The 15,972-nt window shown below is 44.4% G+C and overlaps 1 protein-coding gene across 3 annotated transcripts in view; it reads right to left on the bottom strand.

Moving 5' to 3' along the window:
* Adcy2 (adenylate cyclase 2) overlaps positions 1 to 15,972 on the bottom strand; it is a 340,906-nt gene that overhangs the window by 80,274 nt on the left and 244,660 nt on the right. For all 3 annotated transcript variants that reach the window (XM_070042164.1, XM_070042162.1, XM_070042163.1), the window contains exons 6-11: positions 15,171 to 15,282; positions 12,341 to 12,468; positions 8,276 to 8,434; positions 7,253 to 7,385; positions 5,779 to 5,955; positions 3,707 to 3,750 (exon numbers count right to left, since the gene is read on the bottom strand). In XM_070042164.1, coding sequence (XP_069898265.1) covers positions 3,707 to 3,750; positions 5,779 to 5,955; positions 7,253 to 7,385; positions 8,276 to 8,434; positions 12,341 to 12,468; positions 15,171 to 15,282 — 753 coding nt within the window. The remainder of the gene's footprint in view (positions 1 to 3,706; positions 3,751 to 5,778; positions 5,956 to 7,252; positions 7,386 to 8,275; positions 8,435 to 12,340; positions 12,469 to 15,170; positions 15,283 to 15,972) is intronic.

Here is a 15,972-nt window from a genome sequence, read left to right as displayed (position 1 = left end):
CATCAGCAGGCTTTTCTCAGGTAACACATCTACAGTCTGAGCTGAAGGAACTGACCAGAGGGTTTGCTACAGTGAAGAGGTTGGCTTGTTGTGCACGGAGAGAGAAATTCATGAGGCTTTGCAAATCAATAAAGAAAACATGGACTTGGTGTTGATGAGCAAGGACTCCTCTCCCGATGCATTTGCCTTTGACTTGCTGTTTCCATGAACTATTCTCTGTTCTGGAACTTCCTGGGAAAGCATTTGGTTTAGTTGACAAATTCTTTCATTGGCCAGTTCAAAAGAACCTGGAAACCTACAGTGCCATTTTAAGCATATCAAAGCTTGACTCTTTGTCAGGCACCATGGCTCCAACCTGCCATCCTAGCTATGTGAGAGGTGGACATTGTGGGGTGGGGGTAGGGGTTGGTGCCAGGACAGCCAGGGTTAACACGTTTGTGAAACTACCCAGTCAATGATTGGGCACTGGCATGCATTTGTTATCATCAGCAATGTAAGGACACACAAGTCAAAAGATCCAAGCCCAGGCTGGCCTGGGCAAAAGCAAAATCCTATCTTGAAAATAACTAATGCCAAAAGGGACTAGAAGAATAGCTCAAGTGGGAGAGCTCCTGTCTAGCCAGCATCAAGTCCTGAGTTCAATCTCCAATACTGCTCCTTCCACTGGGGGGCGGGGGGAGGGGAACCTCAGCAACCACACAATACCTTGCAAGCTGGGTGTCAGTAGCCTGTAATCCTGGCTACTCAGGAGGCTGAAATCTGAGGATCGCACCTTTTAAAGCCAGCTTGTCAGGAAAGTTTGTGAAATGATCTCTTTAACCAGCAAAAATCAGGGCATAGAGGTATTATTCAAGAGGTACATGCAAGCCTTGAGCAAAGAAGGTAGGGGCCAGTGCCCAGGCCTTAAATTCAATCCTCAGTAATCACACACACACACACACACACACACACACACACACACACACTCATGTTTGTAAACAACTTTACTTGGTATCCAAAATAAATGATCTTTATTCATAATATAACATGATTTCTAAATGAAATGGGTCAAATAATAGTATCTCCCCCAAAGTAACTTGGTAAATGATATGAGAATGATTGAACAAGAGAAAAAAGTTGGAAGTTTTGTTTTTGAAATTGAAACATCTACGGCAAACATTAAAAGCACAGTTTAGCCTTCATGAGGCTATGCTTTATTTTAGGATTGGCCATGATTCTACTTCTCCTTGTTTAAGAGGATAGACCTAATCTGGAATAAAAGTAATACTATTCTGAGATAAGAACTGCCTCTAGACATAGATAAGAAGAGCTATAAAGCATCACATTTATTATTTATTTGTAATTAAATGCTGCAGAATCACCAATGAGATGGGTGGATTTCCACTTCCAGGGCTCTATGCTATAGATCTGTGGCATTGCTCCTACTGGTTTAAACAGGCCAGTGACGGTTCATCTATTCATATTGAGCAAATATGATTAAGAGGTTTTAGCGTATCTAATTCCAAATCATTTGAAGGAAGCAAATTATTTTCCATCCTTGTCTGTCTGTCTGTCTGTCTATCTATCTATCTATGTCCATCTATCCATCCATCCATCCATTCATCCATCCATCCATCCATCCATCCATCTGTCCATCTGTCCATCTGTCTGTCCTACAATGCACTTGAGTCCCTCAACTTCAACTCAATAGCTTTCTTTTTCACAAAGACTACTGTGGAGCAGGGCAGGTACCAGGAATTTCTCAGGAAAATGTGTGTCTTTGCTATTACAGGCCCACAGGGGTGAGGCCTTTGTTCCTCTGGGTAGGATTAATTGAGATAGTGCCTGTGCAGGGCTGAGCCGGTTAATGTGACAGGTGAGTAGCCAGTAGAAGCATGCTGTGACAGAGCACTTATAGGGACACAGATTCTGGGGAAGTTTGCAGTCCCTGGCTGAGAGCCTCTCCTGTGTGCGTGATCTGACATCCTCAGCCCTGGGGCTCCCGGCTGACTCACTGGGACTTCCTTTGCCTTTCTGCATGGCGGATTCCCAGTCTGCACTGGCCTTGGCCCCTGCTCTGATTATCTAGCCCTCTTTCCATTCATTGATCCCAGAGTCCTTCCCAGACCGTCCTACCACAGGCCTGGGCACTTCCACCTAAGGAGGCAGGGAAAGGGCTGTGTGACACCAGTGCAGGAACCAGCCTGGAGTCTCACAGGGGTTTATCAGAAGCCAGGAGGTGGGAGGAAGGCCAGGGAGCCGACTCAAGAGCAGCTTTCTGTCCGTAGTTCTCAGAGATGAAAAAAAAAGCCAACAACCCCAAAGGAAGCAGAACAGTTGTGGAATCAGCACCGCTAGGCCGGCAGGACAGAGAGGCCAGCAAAGGAGGCTCCGAGTCACGCAGCCTGAGCACAAAGCTTGGTTCCAGCCGCAGCTGCCATGTGGCTCTAACTATTCTACTGCACCATGATGCCTACCTCCTTCCTCTCCAAAATAACCATGGAATAACATCTACCTCCCAGTAGACACAAAATCAGCTTGTCTGTGGTCTTGTACAGAAAATGATGATTAATTACCATGCAATTCCTGGCTCTGCTCATCCCAGAAGACATTGCCCACATCCTACTGGGGTTCCACAAAGCATGCTCCGCTGAATCTCAATAGACAGATTCTTGAAGCAGAATTTCAGGGAGTAAGACACAGATGACACAGAGATAGGGAATTTAAAATGAGAAAGACCAGGGAATTTTCAGGGATGGGTGATCAGATGTATGCTTGTCTCCAAGTGGCTCTAAGGTTCATGTGTTCTCATCTTCATTGGATCCACAATAGGGCTCAGATTAACACCAGCTCTTTGTAAAGTACAGTATATGCCACTGAATGAACTGTTTCAAAACCAGGGAACTTAACCAGGTACTGGTGGCTCACGCCTGTAATCCTAGCTACTCAAGAGCCTGAGATCTGAGAACTGCAGTGTGAAGCAAGTCCAGGCAGGAAAGTCTGTGAGACTCATCTCCAATAAACTAAACAGAAAAAGGCAGAATCAGTGCTGTGGCTGAAGTGGTAGAGTGCTAGTCTTGAGCGAAAGAAGTTCAGGGACAGTACCCAGGCCCTGAGTTCAAGCCACAGGACCAGAAAAACAAACAAACAAACAACAACAATAACAAAACCCAAGAACTTGCTTTTCTTCCTAGCATAAGGACTCTAAATATTTCAACTCAATGCTAGAATTTTGAATTTTGCACAACATACAAATTAAACCCAGTATAGCAAAAAAGAATCTGGAAATGTTCTGGAGAATGTGCTGTGGCCATGTGTGTTTACAGTTTACGCAGATGCAACATATTTTCTTTAAGAGTGGTCAGCTCTAATTTCACCATAGAAAAGCTGGACTAGGTTTATATTCAGAATTTAACACAAAAACTGCTTTGGAGCAACTCATTTTAAAACAATTTGAATTGTAATATATATTAAGAGTCATTTCAAGAAAACAACTTAATATTCCAAAGTAACTCCCAAGTGGCATTTTCCTTCTCTCTCTTAATTCTAATAACAAGACACTAAGATGTTACCTTTAAGAAGCTAGATACAATTGAATAGGGCTTTTCACAAGTAGCTGCTCTTTTGGAAGGCATCTTTGAAATGACTATAATTGATGACAATTACTCTAGAAATACACAACAAGCATGAAGCCTTAAAAATTTATATATCCAAAAATATACCATACCTTAATGTGCGATTTTGAAAAGTGTGCTGGCCCATTGGTACATCCTGTATTAAAAAAGAAGTTTATTAGTAGATAAAATTTCTCCCAAGGAGAATGCTGTGATGATAATGGCTGTAACATCTTTCCTCTTTTATTATGCTGATTATCGTTTCAGTAACACTTAATTACCATGTGAAGAAAAGCTCCCAACCATAAATGTGAATCCAGATTGAAAACCCCGTTTATATTTAGACTATCAGGCTGAGATGGTCAGATAGCAAGGGAGACCATGACAGGAAATCACAGCACGATGAAGTAACACTGTTTCCCCACAAGCAAACTTAAGAAATAACATAGATAACCACAGATGACAAACTACAAATGATTTTCATTTCCTTAAAAACCAACCAACCCACCAACTGCTGATGGGTAATAAATCTCGACTAGTGACAAATTTTAAGGCATGAGGATTAGAAAGCATTGGGATGAGGAAAAAAATATCTAACTCATTATTTTCATTAGAATGGTATAAATCCGCTCATTGGCCACTGGAGACTAGAGTCTCGGGATGCTTTCTTCTAACAGGCCAAGATCCTGCAGGCTCCCTTCTTGATACACCCTCTTCTTGATTTCACCCTGTTTCACAGGTCCAGACACCATTGGAAACCTGAAGACTCTCAGCCACTTCTCCAGTGTGGACCTCTTCCCTGGGGTCTAGACATTTCTACCTCCCTGCTGCATGCAAGTCTCTAAGAGGCATACGAGACCCAAAGACATCCATTAGCCAACCCCTGATTACCCTGTCTTAAATAACCAGACATCCCCCCCTAGGGAGGCCGTCTGCCTCCCAGACACCTGTTCCCCACTGCCATGTAGCCTCAAGTCTTCGAGTCTTCCACTGCTGCAACCAATGCACAAGGGCCTTGCTCTCACTGGGTATTCCTGCTCATGTTCCTCTCTTGTTTGAGATCCCTGTAGGCCCCCACTATACTCAAGAGTGCAACAGAAGCGCTTTGCCTCTGACTCTGTCCAGGCTCCGGCCTTCTCTGCCCACTGTGGACAACACATTTCCATCATCGAGTCCCTGGCCTTCCCCTCGTTCCCCTGCTCCCAGATCTCAGTTTCCCTCTTTCTCTCCCTGAGGCTTCCCCAGCCACCCCCTACCTGAACATCCCCCCCCCCCCCCCCCCCGCTGCCCAGAGCAGCCGCTTGGTTCACTCTCAGTAACTTCCTCTGGTTTATTTCTCTGTGGCTATGAGCAGCACCTGATATGATCCCAATCATTATTCATTTCCTACCGATGGTCTCTCTCTGGGCATTAGGATGCAAACTGCAGGGTCTGTCCTCAGTTTCCCCCATGGACTGGGGGATCCCATGTCCCCCATGGCAGTACATTGCTTGCTTTGTTGAGAAAAGATCAAGGGAAGTGGGAGGAACTTCTACAATCAAGCCAAAACAAGAATATGGAGCCCCTACCTGCTGGGCTTCAGGTGACCTTGGAGGACCCTGGGGCTCACGGCACAGGAAAGATGGGACTTTCACCCACCATGTTTCTTGTGTGGAGCCAGTGAGCATCATTCAACCTGGAATTTCTTTAAAATCTCAACTACATCCCTAACAGAGTTAGTGCCACAAGGAAACAAGTATCTTCTGTGTTCCTCCCCCTCCGCTCCTGTGCGTCTTTCTATCTTCCCGCTCCCATGCTGATGTCTTGGCACACACACCCCTGTTGTAAGGAACTCTGGGATTTTTCTCCGGGTTGGAAGTGGGAGTGGTGTATTGCCACAGCTTCAGCGGGCTGTTGAGGCTTTGTACAGACAGGTTTTAATCACACTACTTATATTTACCTTCTCATTATTCTGTTTAAGGCTTTGTACTTCAGAATGAAAGAAAGAACTTGGTTAAAGAAATCTGTGAGAGCTGGGTATTATTATCTGTTTTAAACAACAGACCTAAAGGACAATGAACATCCCTGTCCCTCTTTGAGAGAGCCCTGGTGGGTCACGCTGGTGACAGACAAGCCCCATGCGGCAGGATGGGCGCAGCCTTTTGCTGGGAACCAGCCATGCTGTGGGGGCATCCAGGGGGCTCACCGTGGTGCTGATCTTCCCGTTTTCCGTGGTCATGCTGTCTCTGTGGTGCAGATGGGCGAAGGGCTTGGCTGCTCCCCAGGACTCCAAGTACCTGGTCATGCGGACCGAGGCCCTCATCTTGGCTCCGTCCAGGGTATGACGAGGCCTGAAGAGGTGCTGGGGACTCCGGCGCTCACCCTTGGGGTCAGAAACACACAGCATCACAAATGGGGCATCACAGCCTTCCTCCTCCTCTCCCTCCTCCCCCTCTCCCTACCCTTCCCCCTTCCTCTCCTCCTCCTCTTCCTCCCTGTTTCAGCATGCATCCATCAAGTTAGTGCTTCTAGCATCAACCCACCTCTTCACAGCTCTACTTTCATTCCCTCAGCACATGGAGCCCCATATCAAACTTACCAGCAGCAGAAATGTAGGGAAAAAACAATAGACGTACAAATAGACATGTTTATAAACCCTTCAACAACATGTGCTCAGCTACGATTTTGTGGATGGTTAGGTGTGAATGATGTCACACATAGACATTCTCATGTTCTTCTACAGACCATAATGCTCTCTCCCATGCCCTGCCTCCCACTGCTTACACCCAGCTACCCAGGGTCAGTCTTGAGAGGCTTGGAAACTTTTCTCCAAAGGAGAAATCTGACTATCAAGGAGAGCACCATGAGTAAACACCGTGAACTTGATCTCTCTTTTGTGACACTAATTTTCATCGCTCAGAAGTCTTTCGTACCAAGGTTTTTGCCATTCACCAGCTGTCTAATTTGAGGGCTTTAACACTCAAAATTTAGTGTTAATTTGTAACTAGTGATCATACTCATTTATAGGGTGGGAATGTAAGAGGAGTTAAATAAAGGACAGCTGACAACATGGGTCTGGCCGACCATGTAGTGTGAACACGCAGACACAACTTCTCACTGCTGGGATTGTTTTCCTGCTAATGGGAGTTTCCATGGCACACTACAAAAACATGTTTGTGTGTAAATGCACATCCTCATAGGTGGGTATGTGTGATTCATTTGTTAATCTTCAAACAATTTTTCTTTTCCTTTTCTTTGTACATTTCACTCTATTTTCATCTCACTGGATTTTTATGTCTTGAAGATTTGAGCAAAATCCTTGTTATTTTGTACTCACAGGCATCAAGGCTGTGTATAATGAGAATACACCCCACATATACACAGACCACTACCGACAGATACGCAACAACTCCGGGCTACAGCCTGCATCAGTACCCAGCTGCTACAGGCAGCCCAGGCCTTTCAACGATTCCTTTAGTCAACATTTGAATTCATGACTACAACACATCTTCACAACTAAGCCACTAAAGATATTTACAATCACTTAGAGGCAAACACTAGCAAAGAACAATACTAATTCTTGGTGAACAGCACTTTCCCCTATAAATCTTTTTCTCTCCTCTTCCCTTTCATTCACAGCAATAATTGGCTAATCACAGGCTCTGTTCAATGACACTGACCTTGGGGTTGATGACGAAGTAGGTTTTCACCAGGTGCTGTTTTAAATATGGGTCTCTGATGTCACCATCTCCCTCTTCTACTTTGTAAGCTCCATTCAAGTGCTCCAAGGTGACAGAAGAAATGTGAACACGTCTGTTCCAAAAGCAGATGGTCACAATATGGCCACGATACCAAAAGGTGAGTGTAAACAGGTTCTCTTTGTTTTTGATTTCAGCAACAGTCCCTCCACAAATGTAGGGAATGTGGTGGGAGTGTTCATGGAAAGATGAACTATAGTTTCCATTCCATCAGCCTTCATTTTGGAGAGTGACTCCTAGAGACCATGAAATTCTAATATTGGAACCTCTCTGCGCTCACAGACATTTCCGTGAATGATATTTCAGTGAACGATAGCCGAGGAAACATGGTCAGATTGAATTTTTGCATGCAAGGGTATCTTTCAAGATGCACATCAAATGTGTTTTTGAGAAAGAACTGCACTGTATGAAAGTGTGGGTTTTCTTTCTCAGTGCTGCGCTCATGCATCTCCAAATGACTGCTCTTGTTCATCCATTTTTGACCTATAACTGGCGAAGGAGGCTACCATTGCTTGTCCTAATGTAATGCTTAGACATCATCATTACTCGAAAGAAGTCCTGTCTAAATGGCATTAAAAATCATTCACTCAGGTCTCTACTTACAAATTTGCAAATAAGTAAAGCTTTATAATTTGGCCTCTCCACAATCTAACAAGGGTTGTAAGTGCAGTGGAATCAGGACTTGAGAGTTTGTGGGATATTATCGGGAAAAAAAAATTTGGTACCAAACCTGGACTTTGATATGTGATCGCCGCTCATTCTAGTGTTTACTGAGAGTGTGTCTCAGAGCTCGTGTTTTTCTGCTTACTCTAAACAATTCCTGGACACAAGTGCCATGGTACAACACAGGCAGGAAAGGTTGTCTGAGACCAACAGCTGTTTGTCCGCTGAGCGGTCAAAGTAACTGCGCCTCGTGAAGGAGGCAGACGTGAGCCTTGGCCTTACCCTGGGACTCCTCCGGCCTCCATGTGGTTGGCCAAGGTGACGTCATGTGACCACACATCATACTGCCACTTCTGCAGGCCGATCACGCCACACAGGACGTTCCCAGAGTGGACTCCGACACGCATGTTGATGTCCACCCCTGTGGCATCCCTCACTTTCCTGAAGACAAGAGAGGTGGAGTCATGACTTGGCAGCCTTGACTTTTTCTTTAACTCATAGCCAATTTCCCTGGCATTGTGTCCATTTTGGTTTTCTCAGAAATGCTGTCACAGACTCTCTTCCTCCTGTTACACACCACTGCTCCCTGGGCTCTGAGATTGGGCGTTCCTTCCCTGCCTCCCCACAGAGAAACACAATGCCCTACCTGTGGCCAGAGGTGGCTCTGGACTGCACTCTTTAATAACCAAGTATCAGGCACCCATTTTTCATGTGCTGTCTTGACTGTGCATTCACCCTGGAGTCATATGACACTATGTTCTCATGTCAGAGCCCTGCCTGTCATTTGTAATTCCGTTGCTTCCTGAGCTCTATGCCCCAGTGAGTAAGTTCGGCTAAGGAGAGAATAATCCAGCTTAGTCGAGAGTGGCTTTAGCCTGAATAAGGAGCATTTTATAATGATCATGAGATTACAGCTTTTCAATTGTGTCTATTCTTTAATAAAAAGAGGAAAACACTTTTCAAAAGCGCTTTACTAATGCATACTATATGATGGAAATTAATTAAACTTTCTTTAGAAAGCCAGTCACAGTGGCTTATGCCCATAATCCCAACTACTCGGGAGGTAGAGATAAGAGGATTGTATTTTGAGGCCAGCTTTGAGAAAAAGAAGCACGTGAGACTTTGTCTCCAAGAACAAGCTGTGTGTGGTGGTATGTGCCTGTAATCCCAGCTAAGGGAGGTTCGTGATTGGAGGCTATCTTGGGTGAAAAGCACAGGATTCCAACTGGAAACAATAATGGACATAAAAAAAGGCTAAATGTGTAGCCCGAGTTCAAATCCCAGAACCACCAAAAAGAAAGAAAGAAAGAAAAAGAAAAAGTGGGAACAAAACCCTCTCCACGGGCACAGCCATGTGTAGAAGTTCAACGAAGGGAAATGAAAATATTGGGCAGTGCACATTTTTCTCTGCCAACAATAACAACAAAAAGCACTCATCATCAACTCATCACTGCCAAGGACGTGAGCAGCAGGGAGGCCGCAGAGTGGGCATCGGGGCTGTGCTGCCCAGTGACGGGAAGAGACCCAGTGACCCTTCCCCGGGTCACAGCACCCTGGGTCACTAACATCAAAAAGTGACACAAAGCACGTCACGCTTACGTGATACCATACTAGATATCATTTGAGCACGCTACAATAATTTTAGAAGATAAAAACAAATGGCTTTCTACTTTACTATGCTCCCCATTTCATTCTGAGACACGGAGATGCTGGCCTCATTGGAGAGAGAAAGGGTAGAGACGAAAGCTCCGGGGCTTGCTAAGTTGGCCTTCTGTCGCTCTCTTTTTGGGGATTTAACAAAGCAATCTGCTATTTGATGTGACTTTATCAATCAGGCATAAGACAAGCCCAGACTGCCCCTAGGGCACAGTTTATACATGTCAGGAAAGCTCCCAGTTCACTGAGGGTATGTGCTTATATCTTGACCTACAGTGCCGTGGTCATCTTTTCACTTTGCAAGCCAAAAACACAAATTAATTATTTTATGCATCAGAAAAAAAATACGCGATTTGCTGATGAGAAAAAGAAAGCTGCGCATGATTGGTTCCTAGGTCACGTGTGTCATGTAGAACAGAGGGCAAGGGTGGAGTCCCTGGTCCACATGGTGGGCCTGCGGGACACAGAGACGTCCTTCTCTCTCTACCCTCTGGAAACTGAGCTCAGGGACACGCAAGGGCTGCTGTGGCTGCTGCTGAGCATCTGGACATCGTAGATACTGCTGACACATCAGCAAAGGCGAGTCACAGATAACGGAACACAGCTCTGCCGTAAGTAGGGAATGAGGTGCAGACATGTACATAGAGTCAAAAGACCTAAATGCAAGAAGCAGATAGGAAACTACAGTCTGTGATTCTGTTTATGTGAGATATCTAACATGGACACCTACTTAAGGACATAAAGTAGAGCAGAGAGGGCAGGCATGGAGGAGGAGGAGGAGAAAGGGAGTTGGGGAGGAATGGGTACAAGTTTCTGCCTGGGGTGGGGAAAAGACTCAGGAGGAAGAAAGGAGAGATGATATTGTCAATAAACTATTTGTGCAGCCCCTGGTCTGAAGGCTGACATTTATGATTCATAGATTTTTACCACAATAAGGCAGTGTTATGAAAAAGGAAGTTTCTGTTGAACCAATGCCCGTGCTCATGAATGCAGTGTAAATTCTTTTTTTTTCTCTCTAAAAGCTCTTGTACACGTTGTAGTAATTTAAGCTTAATGGAATTGGAAAGTATGCACTTCAAAAGCAGAAAAACAAGTTTCTGTACAAGAGAGGGCTTTATGTTATATACGCACAAATTTTCCTCTCCATAAAATTCTTCAGCACATTGATTTGAAAGTTTTCAGAGTAACCCGCACCGATGGTAGCCTTTCACCTCGAGTGTGAAACTGACGGCCAGATGGCCTCCAAGGGAAGGAGATAAGTTGGCGGAATCTATGAGTTCTTAGGACTAAATTTCCTTTCTATGTTGCTATTTCTTAAATTATCTATAAGTAGTTGTACAATGGATTCATCTAGCCACTAAAAGTTACTCACTTTTGTAAGAAAACAAAAAATACTTTTTCTGCATGAGAAAAGGTATATGATTTACTTATAGGAAGAAGCAAGTAGACCATGGCTATTCATGTAATTCATGTCTCATGGGGAAACTGAGTCCATGTGGCTCCTCTTGCTCCTCACCTCCATGCTGTCTCTTTCCCACCCTCCAGCTGCCCAACAGCACCTGCTGTGGTTTGCTGCTGAGCAGAAGCCCTGGGCAGAACTAGGTTTTTCCACTTCCTCTGGGAGATCTCGGCCTCTGGAGATCACTGGGCTGCCCTGTTACTCCCTGCCCAGAAGTCCTGACAGAACTACCTATGAACCTTGGAGTCACTTTCTGGAACATGGCCAGTATACACAGTGATTAAACACCAGATTTGTTGCCTTCTGACTTTGCCCTATATTAATAACCTTAAGATAAGAAACTGTACCAGTAAGTACATTATCTCCACCCTTTTTAGGTAAAACCAAACCAAACACCATGTGAGGAGGATAGGGAAAAATCATTACTAACATAGATAATCAAACAGCTCAGCAAACGAAAAGTCTTTGTTTATGCAATCAGCAGACAAAAAAATTACTATTGATAAGAATCTTCTGACATCTACAGAAAGTGTTACCACGGAAAGATGCATGACGGTACTGGCAGTAGAAATCACTATTTACTTTATATTTACCCTATCCTCATCAGAAATATTGATAGCATCATTCTTTCTCTTTTCTTTTCGAGATGGGGAGAACAGTTAGGCTAATCTTCAATTCACTGTGCAACCTAGGCTGGCCTTGAACTGACGACCTTCCTGCTCATCCTCTAGAGTGCAGGGATTACAGCACTGTGTGTCTATGATAATATATTCCTGCATAAGCAAGTGTTCTCTGGAATCATGGGGAAAAATATAGGTACAATGCAGAAAATCAGTACAGACATGAACTGGAAGTATATTCACAAACAGAAGACTTTTGAGTGAACACTTCTGGATGAAAGATCTGTTTCACTGCAGTCTAGTAGTAAAAAGTAGGTTTCCTTTTCTAGTGCGTGTTGAGAGATACTTTGAGTGTGGACTCTCTAAGATCACAAAAGATGTTCACTTAAAAGAAAAACCTCTGAAACAAACAAAATGTATTTCTAATTCACAATTCTGACTCTGGGCATTTACGCAGGTCGTGACTGAGTCACTCACTTGCCAGTCAGTGTCTGCATATTTGTATTTAAAGCACAGCCTGGCACTCAGCACCCAGAGACAACAGAAAAGCAAAGGTACTTCCAGGTCAGGACCATGACTCAAAGCTGCTGGGCGTTAAAACAGTGCACTTACTTTATGGCCTCACACATATCCAACCCCATTTTCACACAGTTCTTGGCATGGTTCGGGAGCGATATAGGGAGTCCGGAAACGCAGTAATAGCAGTCTCCTAAAATTTTAATTCTCATGCACTCATTCTCCTGAAAGAAAAAAGCATCACAGAATCTCATTTGCATGAGGCACTTGCAGAATGACTCAGATTTACCCACCACCACCAAGTGCTACCATTCCTAACCCTGCCCTGGGGGCTGTGGCCTGTGGGGAGAGGGGAAAGGATACCACCTCCCCCCAGGAAGAACCGCCCCCCCAACTCATCTCCAAAATAGCAAGAATAAAGGAAAAGGTTGTCAGGGAAAAGTAAAGAGAGAGAGTTTTTCTCTCAGCATGAGCAGAGGAGGATGAGGACAGGATCATATTCTTTAGTCAGAACATCTCCGAAGGAGATGAGGAAATGCAACATCCTGTGCAGAGCTGAATTGTTCACACCAGAATAGAAGGCCAGCACTCCATCGGAATTATAATCATCTTACACGATTCTCTGCTGTGCTATGGCTTTCTTCACTTATGTTAAACCTAAAGCAGATTGTTGCTACAGACATGCAGCATCTGATAAACATCTTTACCTCTAATAAGCCACCATTCAACATGGCCAAGTAATTTAAATTTAATTCTCATCTTAGGTGAGACTGTTGGAATACAAAGTTTGACTAACTCATTATTTTCCTTGGCTGGGTTCTATTCATATTGTAGTATATAGATCAAGCATTCATATGCATCTTTTGAATCTTTCAAATAGCTTATGGACTTTTTGGTACAATGAAACAAAAATAAAGTCTAACGTTTCCCTCTGGCACTCACAGAAGCTAATGTATTAAGGGAACAGATTTCAGACAATAAAATGAACATGGCATCTTCTTGCTCTTAAATACACATTAGGATTATGGAAAGTTCCACATATTTCTTTGCCTAACGAATTGTTCATAGGCTACAGTGCACTTCCCTGCTTATTTATAGCACTGCTGATAGCATGCCTTGCATTTCTAAATGCAAAATCATAAATAAGAAAGAGCAAACTTTTACCTATTGCTTGTGTTTCCTCCACACTTCCTACACAGACATTTCAAAGATAGTTCCTATAATAATCAGGTAAACATGAGCTCTGGGATGTGCACTCAGTAAGCGATAGAGTATGAAGCAGTAGATCTGGAGATCTTGGGGGTGACTATAACAGTGGCAATGATTTGAGTGCTCTGGCTTACAATGTGGTCTTTGCAACATTCAACGAACTGGGGTACCCGCGTATCATATTCTTTACGGGTGTATTATTGAACTGGGAGCCAGGGACTGGTGTTGGATTGCTGCCCCTTTGACAATCGGATAAGCAGAGTCAACCTAGATGGAATCAGCTGTGGCCCAGTCACTCTTCCCTTACAATGGTCAGGGTACGTCGCTGGGACTACTTCTGTTGTGAATGAGTGCGTCCTGCCAAACTCTTTGCAGACATTGGTCTTGATTTCATGGAGTGCCGGGCCTGCTGCTGTGTGACGGGGTAAGAGCCCGTAAGCTCATGTTACCATCACCATCCACATGTGGCTTCACTGGGGAGCCCTTCTCCCCCAAAATGAATATTTAAGAACTAGAAAACCCTCCACATTATTATTTAAATCTCAACCTTTCCCTTTCTGTTGATGAACACCTACAAAATCCCCTTCTCCTGGACTTTGTAAAGGATAGAAGGAGAGTTAAGCTCTCATTGACTTTTTAAAAGTCCCCTGTGGGCTGGGCACCGATGGCTCATGCTGTAATCTGAGCTGCTCAGGAGACTGAGGAGGCTGGAGAATCAGGGATTGAAGCTCATCCAGAAAAGTCCATCTCCAAAAAGTGAGGCTCCAGGTGTGGCTCAAGTAGTAGAGCACCAGCCAAGCTGGGGCCCTGAGTTTAAATGCTATTACTACTAAAAAAAAATAAAGTCTCTTGTGAGAGCTGTCATTTAGCATAAGAAAAAAAACACACACTCTTGGAAAGCTGAGCCCAAGAATGGATATTCTCACATATACAGGTCAGATTAGTTCCTAACATGCTTCACTGAACGGGTATGTGATATTTAAGATGGAGCTGAATTTATAATCAATACTTCTACATGTAATAGGTACAAGGAAGTATTTTTGGTGAAAACAATGCTAAGACAGAACTGGCAAGGAAGGAAACACTTCTTGTCCACTGCCCCTACCCACCCTAGAAGCTCCAACAAGCAAGGGATCACGCAGTTTGTCATAGCCTGTCCGCACTTGCTGTGCGTGAAGTCTGCCACACATGGTAAATCTGGACATCACATCCAGTGTCACAAAGTCAAAGCATAAAAATAAGACAATGGTAAGTAACGGTCTGGCCCAGTTGGTATCTATCCAGTTTCAGGGGTTCATTCAGAGGCCTACCTAACAATATGAAAAAAGGATGATTAAAGCAATTCCTTGACACAGAAATGCCTACAGGCATACTTTATAACACCCGTGCTGCAAGAACTGCAAATGGTATCACATCATCTTGCACATATTTATTGTGTGTGTGCTGAATTATATATAACCAGACGTTTTAAAAATAGATGAAAATAAGCAATAATTATATGTGATGGCGTTTCTTATCCTGGAGACAAGTTTAAGACGCCTCAAGACTAGATGGCAAATAAAACCAACACATTGTACAAGCAACAACGTCGCTGGAGGGGGCTTTCAGGACCAAGGGAAGATACTGATCATGGGATAGCGGTCAAGTAAGCTAAGATCCCACATGTCTCCCCCCACCCCCCACCCCCCCGCTCCTGCCCGGGGAAATCTGTGCTCACCTTCGCAATCTGGTCGAACTTCCCGAAGAGCTCGTTCAGCATGTGCACCAGCTCCCCTGGTGAGCAGTCACTGGCCAATCTGGTGAACCCCACGATGTCCGCGTACAAAATACTGCGGGGACAGGAGGAGGGACGGGGTTTGAACGTTTGTATTTGTTAAGGAAGCCATCACCATGTTTTCCCATTAGTAGTGAAGGGTAAGGTACAAATTCAACTGCCTGTGAATTTGGTGATACTGTCTTAAATGCCATGAGGAGGATGGCCAGGGCAAGTTACACTGAGATGCATGTCTCACATGGCTCATGTGTGAATGACCGTCTCCTGACTGTGAATGACTGTCTCGTACGCAGGAGTCAGAGAACAGAGAGGAGCTGCCAGAAAGGCTTGGCAAACCACGAAAGAGACCACCTGAAGGAAACCACGGCCAGCTAATGCCACAGAAACCGCAAGATGGGGACATTTTTCAAATGTATAAACATTCTTGATACATAGGAAGGGTTTTCTCTCAGACATCCAGTGGTAACTCAGCTCCTTCTCCATGTGCAGTGAGGTTTTCTGGTTTTCTATCGGGTCCTCCCTGAAGTGAGTTTCTAAACTCACATCGACACCGTCATGTGCTTGAGTCATACATATCACATGTCCTCGCTAAGATCTCCTGTCAAACGAGAGCAGCTGCGGCCACGTACTTCAAGTTTGAGTTAAATTTGTTTTTCCGTCATGAGCGTTAAGGTCCAGGAGAGACGTGCATTGGTGGTGGAGAGCCTGGGCTGAGGGACAGACGGGACCCCACCTCCCACAGACA

Source organism: Dipodomys merriami, unplaced genomic scaffold (genome assembly GCF_024711535.1).
Source record: "Dipodomys merriami isolate MVZ:Mamm:240054 unplaced genomic scaffold, mDipMer1.0.p SCAF_32, whole genome shotgun sequence".
NCBI classification, from domain to species: Eukaryota; Metazoa; Chordata; class Mammalia; order Rodentia; family Heteromyidae; genus Dipodomys; species Dipodomys merriami.
Note: the sequence above shows the minus strand (reverse complement) of the source record. Positions and strands in the feature narration are given on the sequence as shown.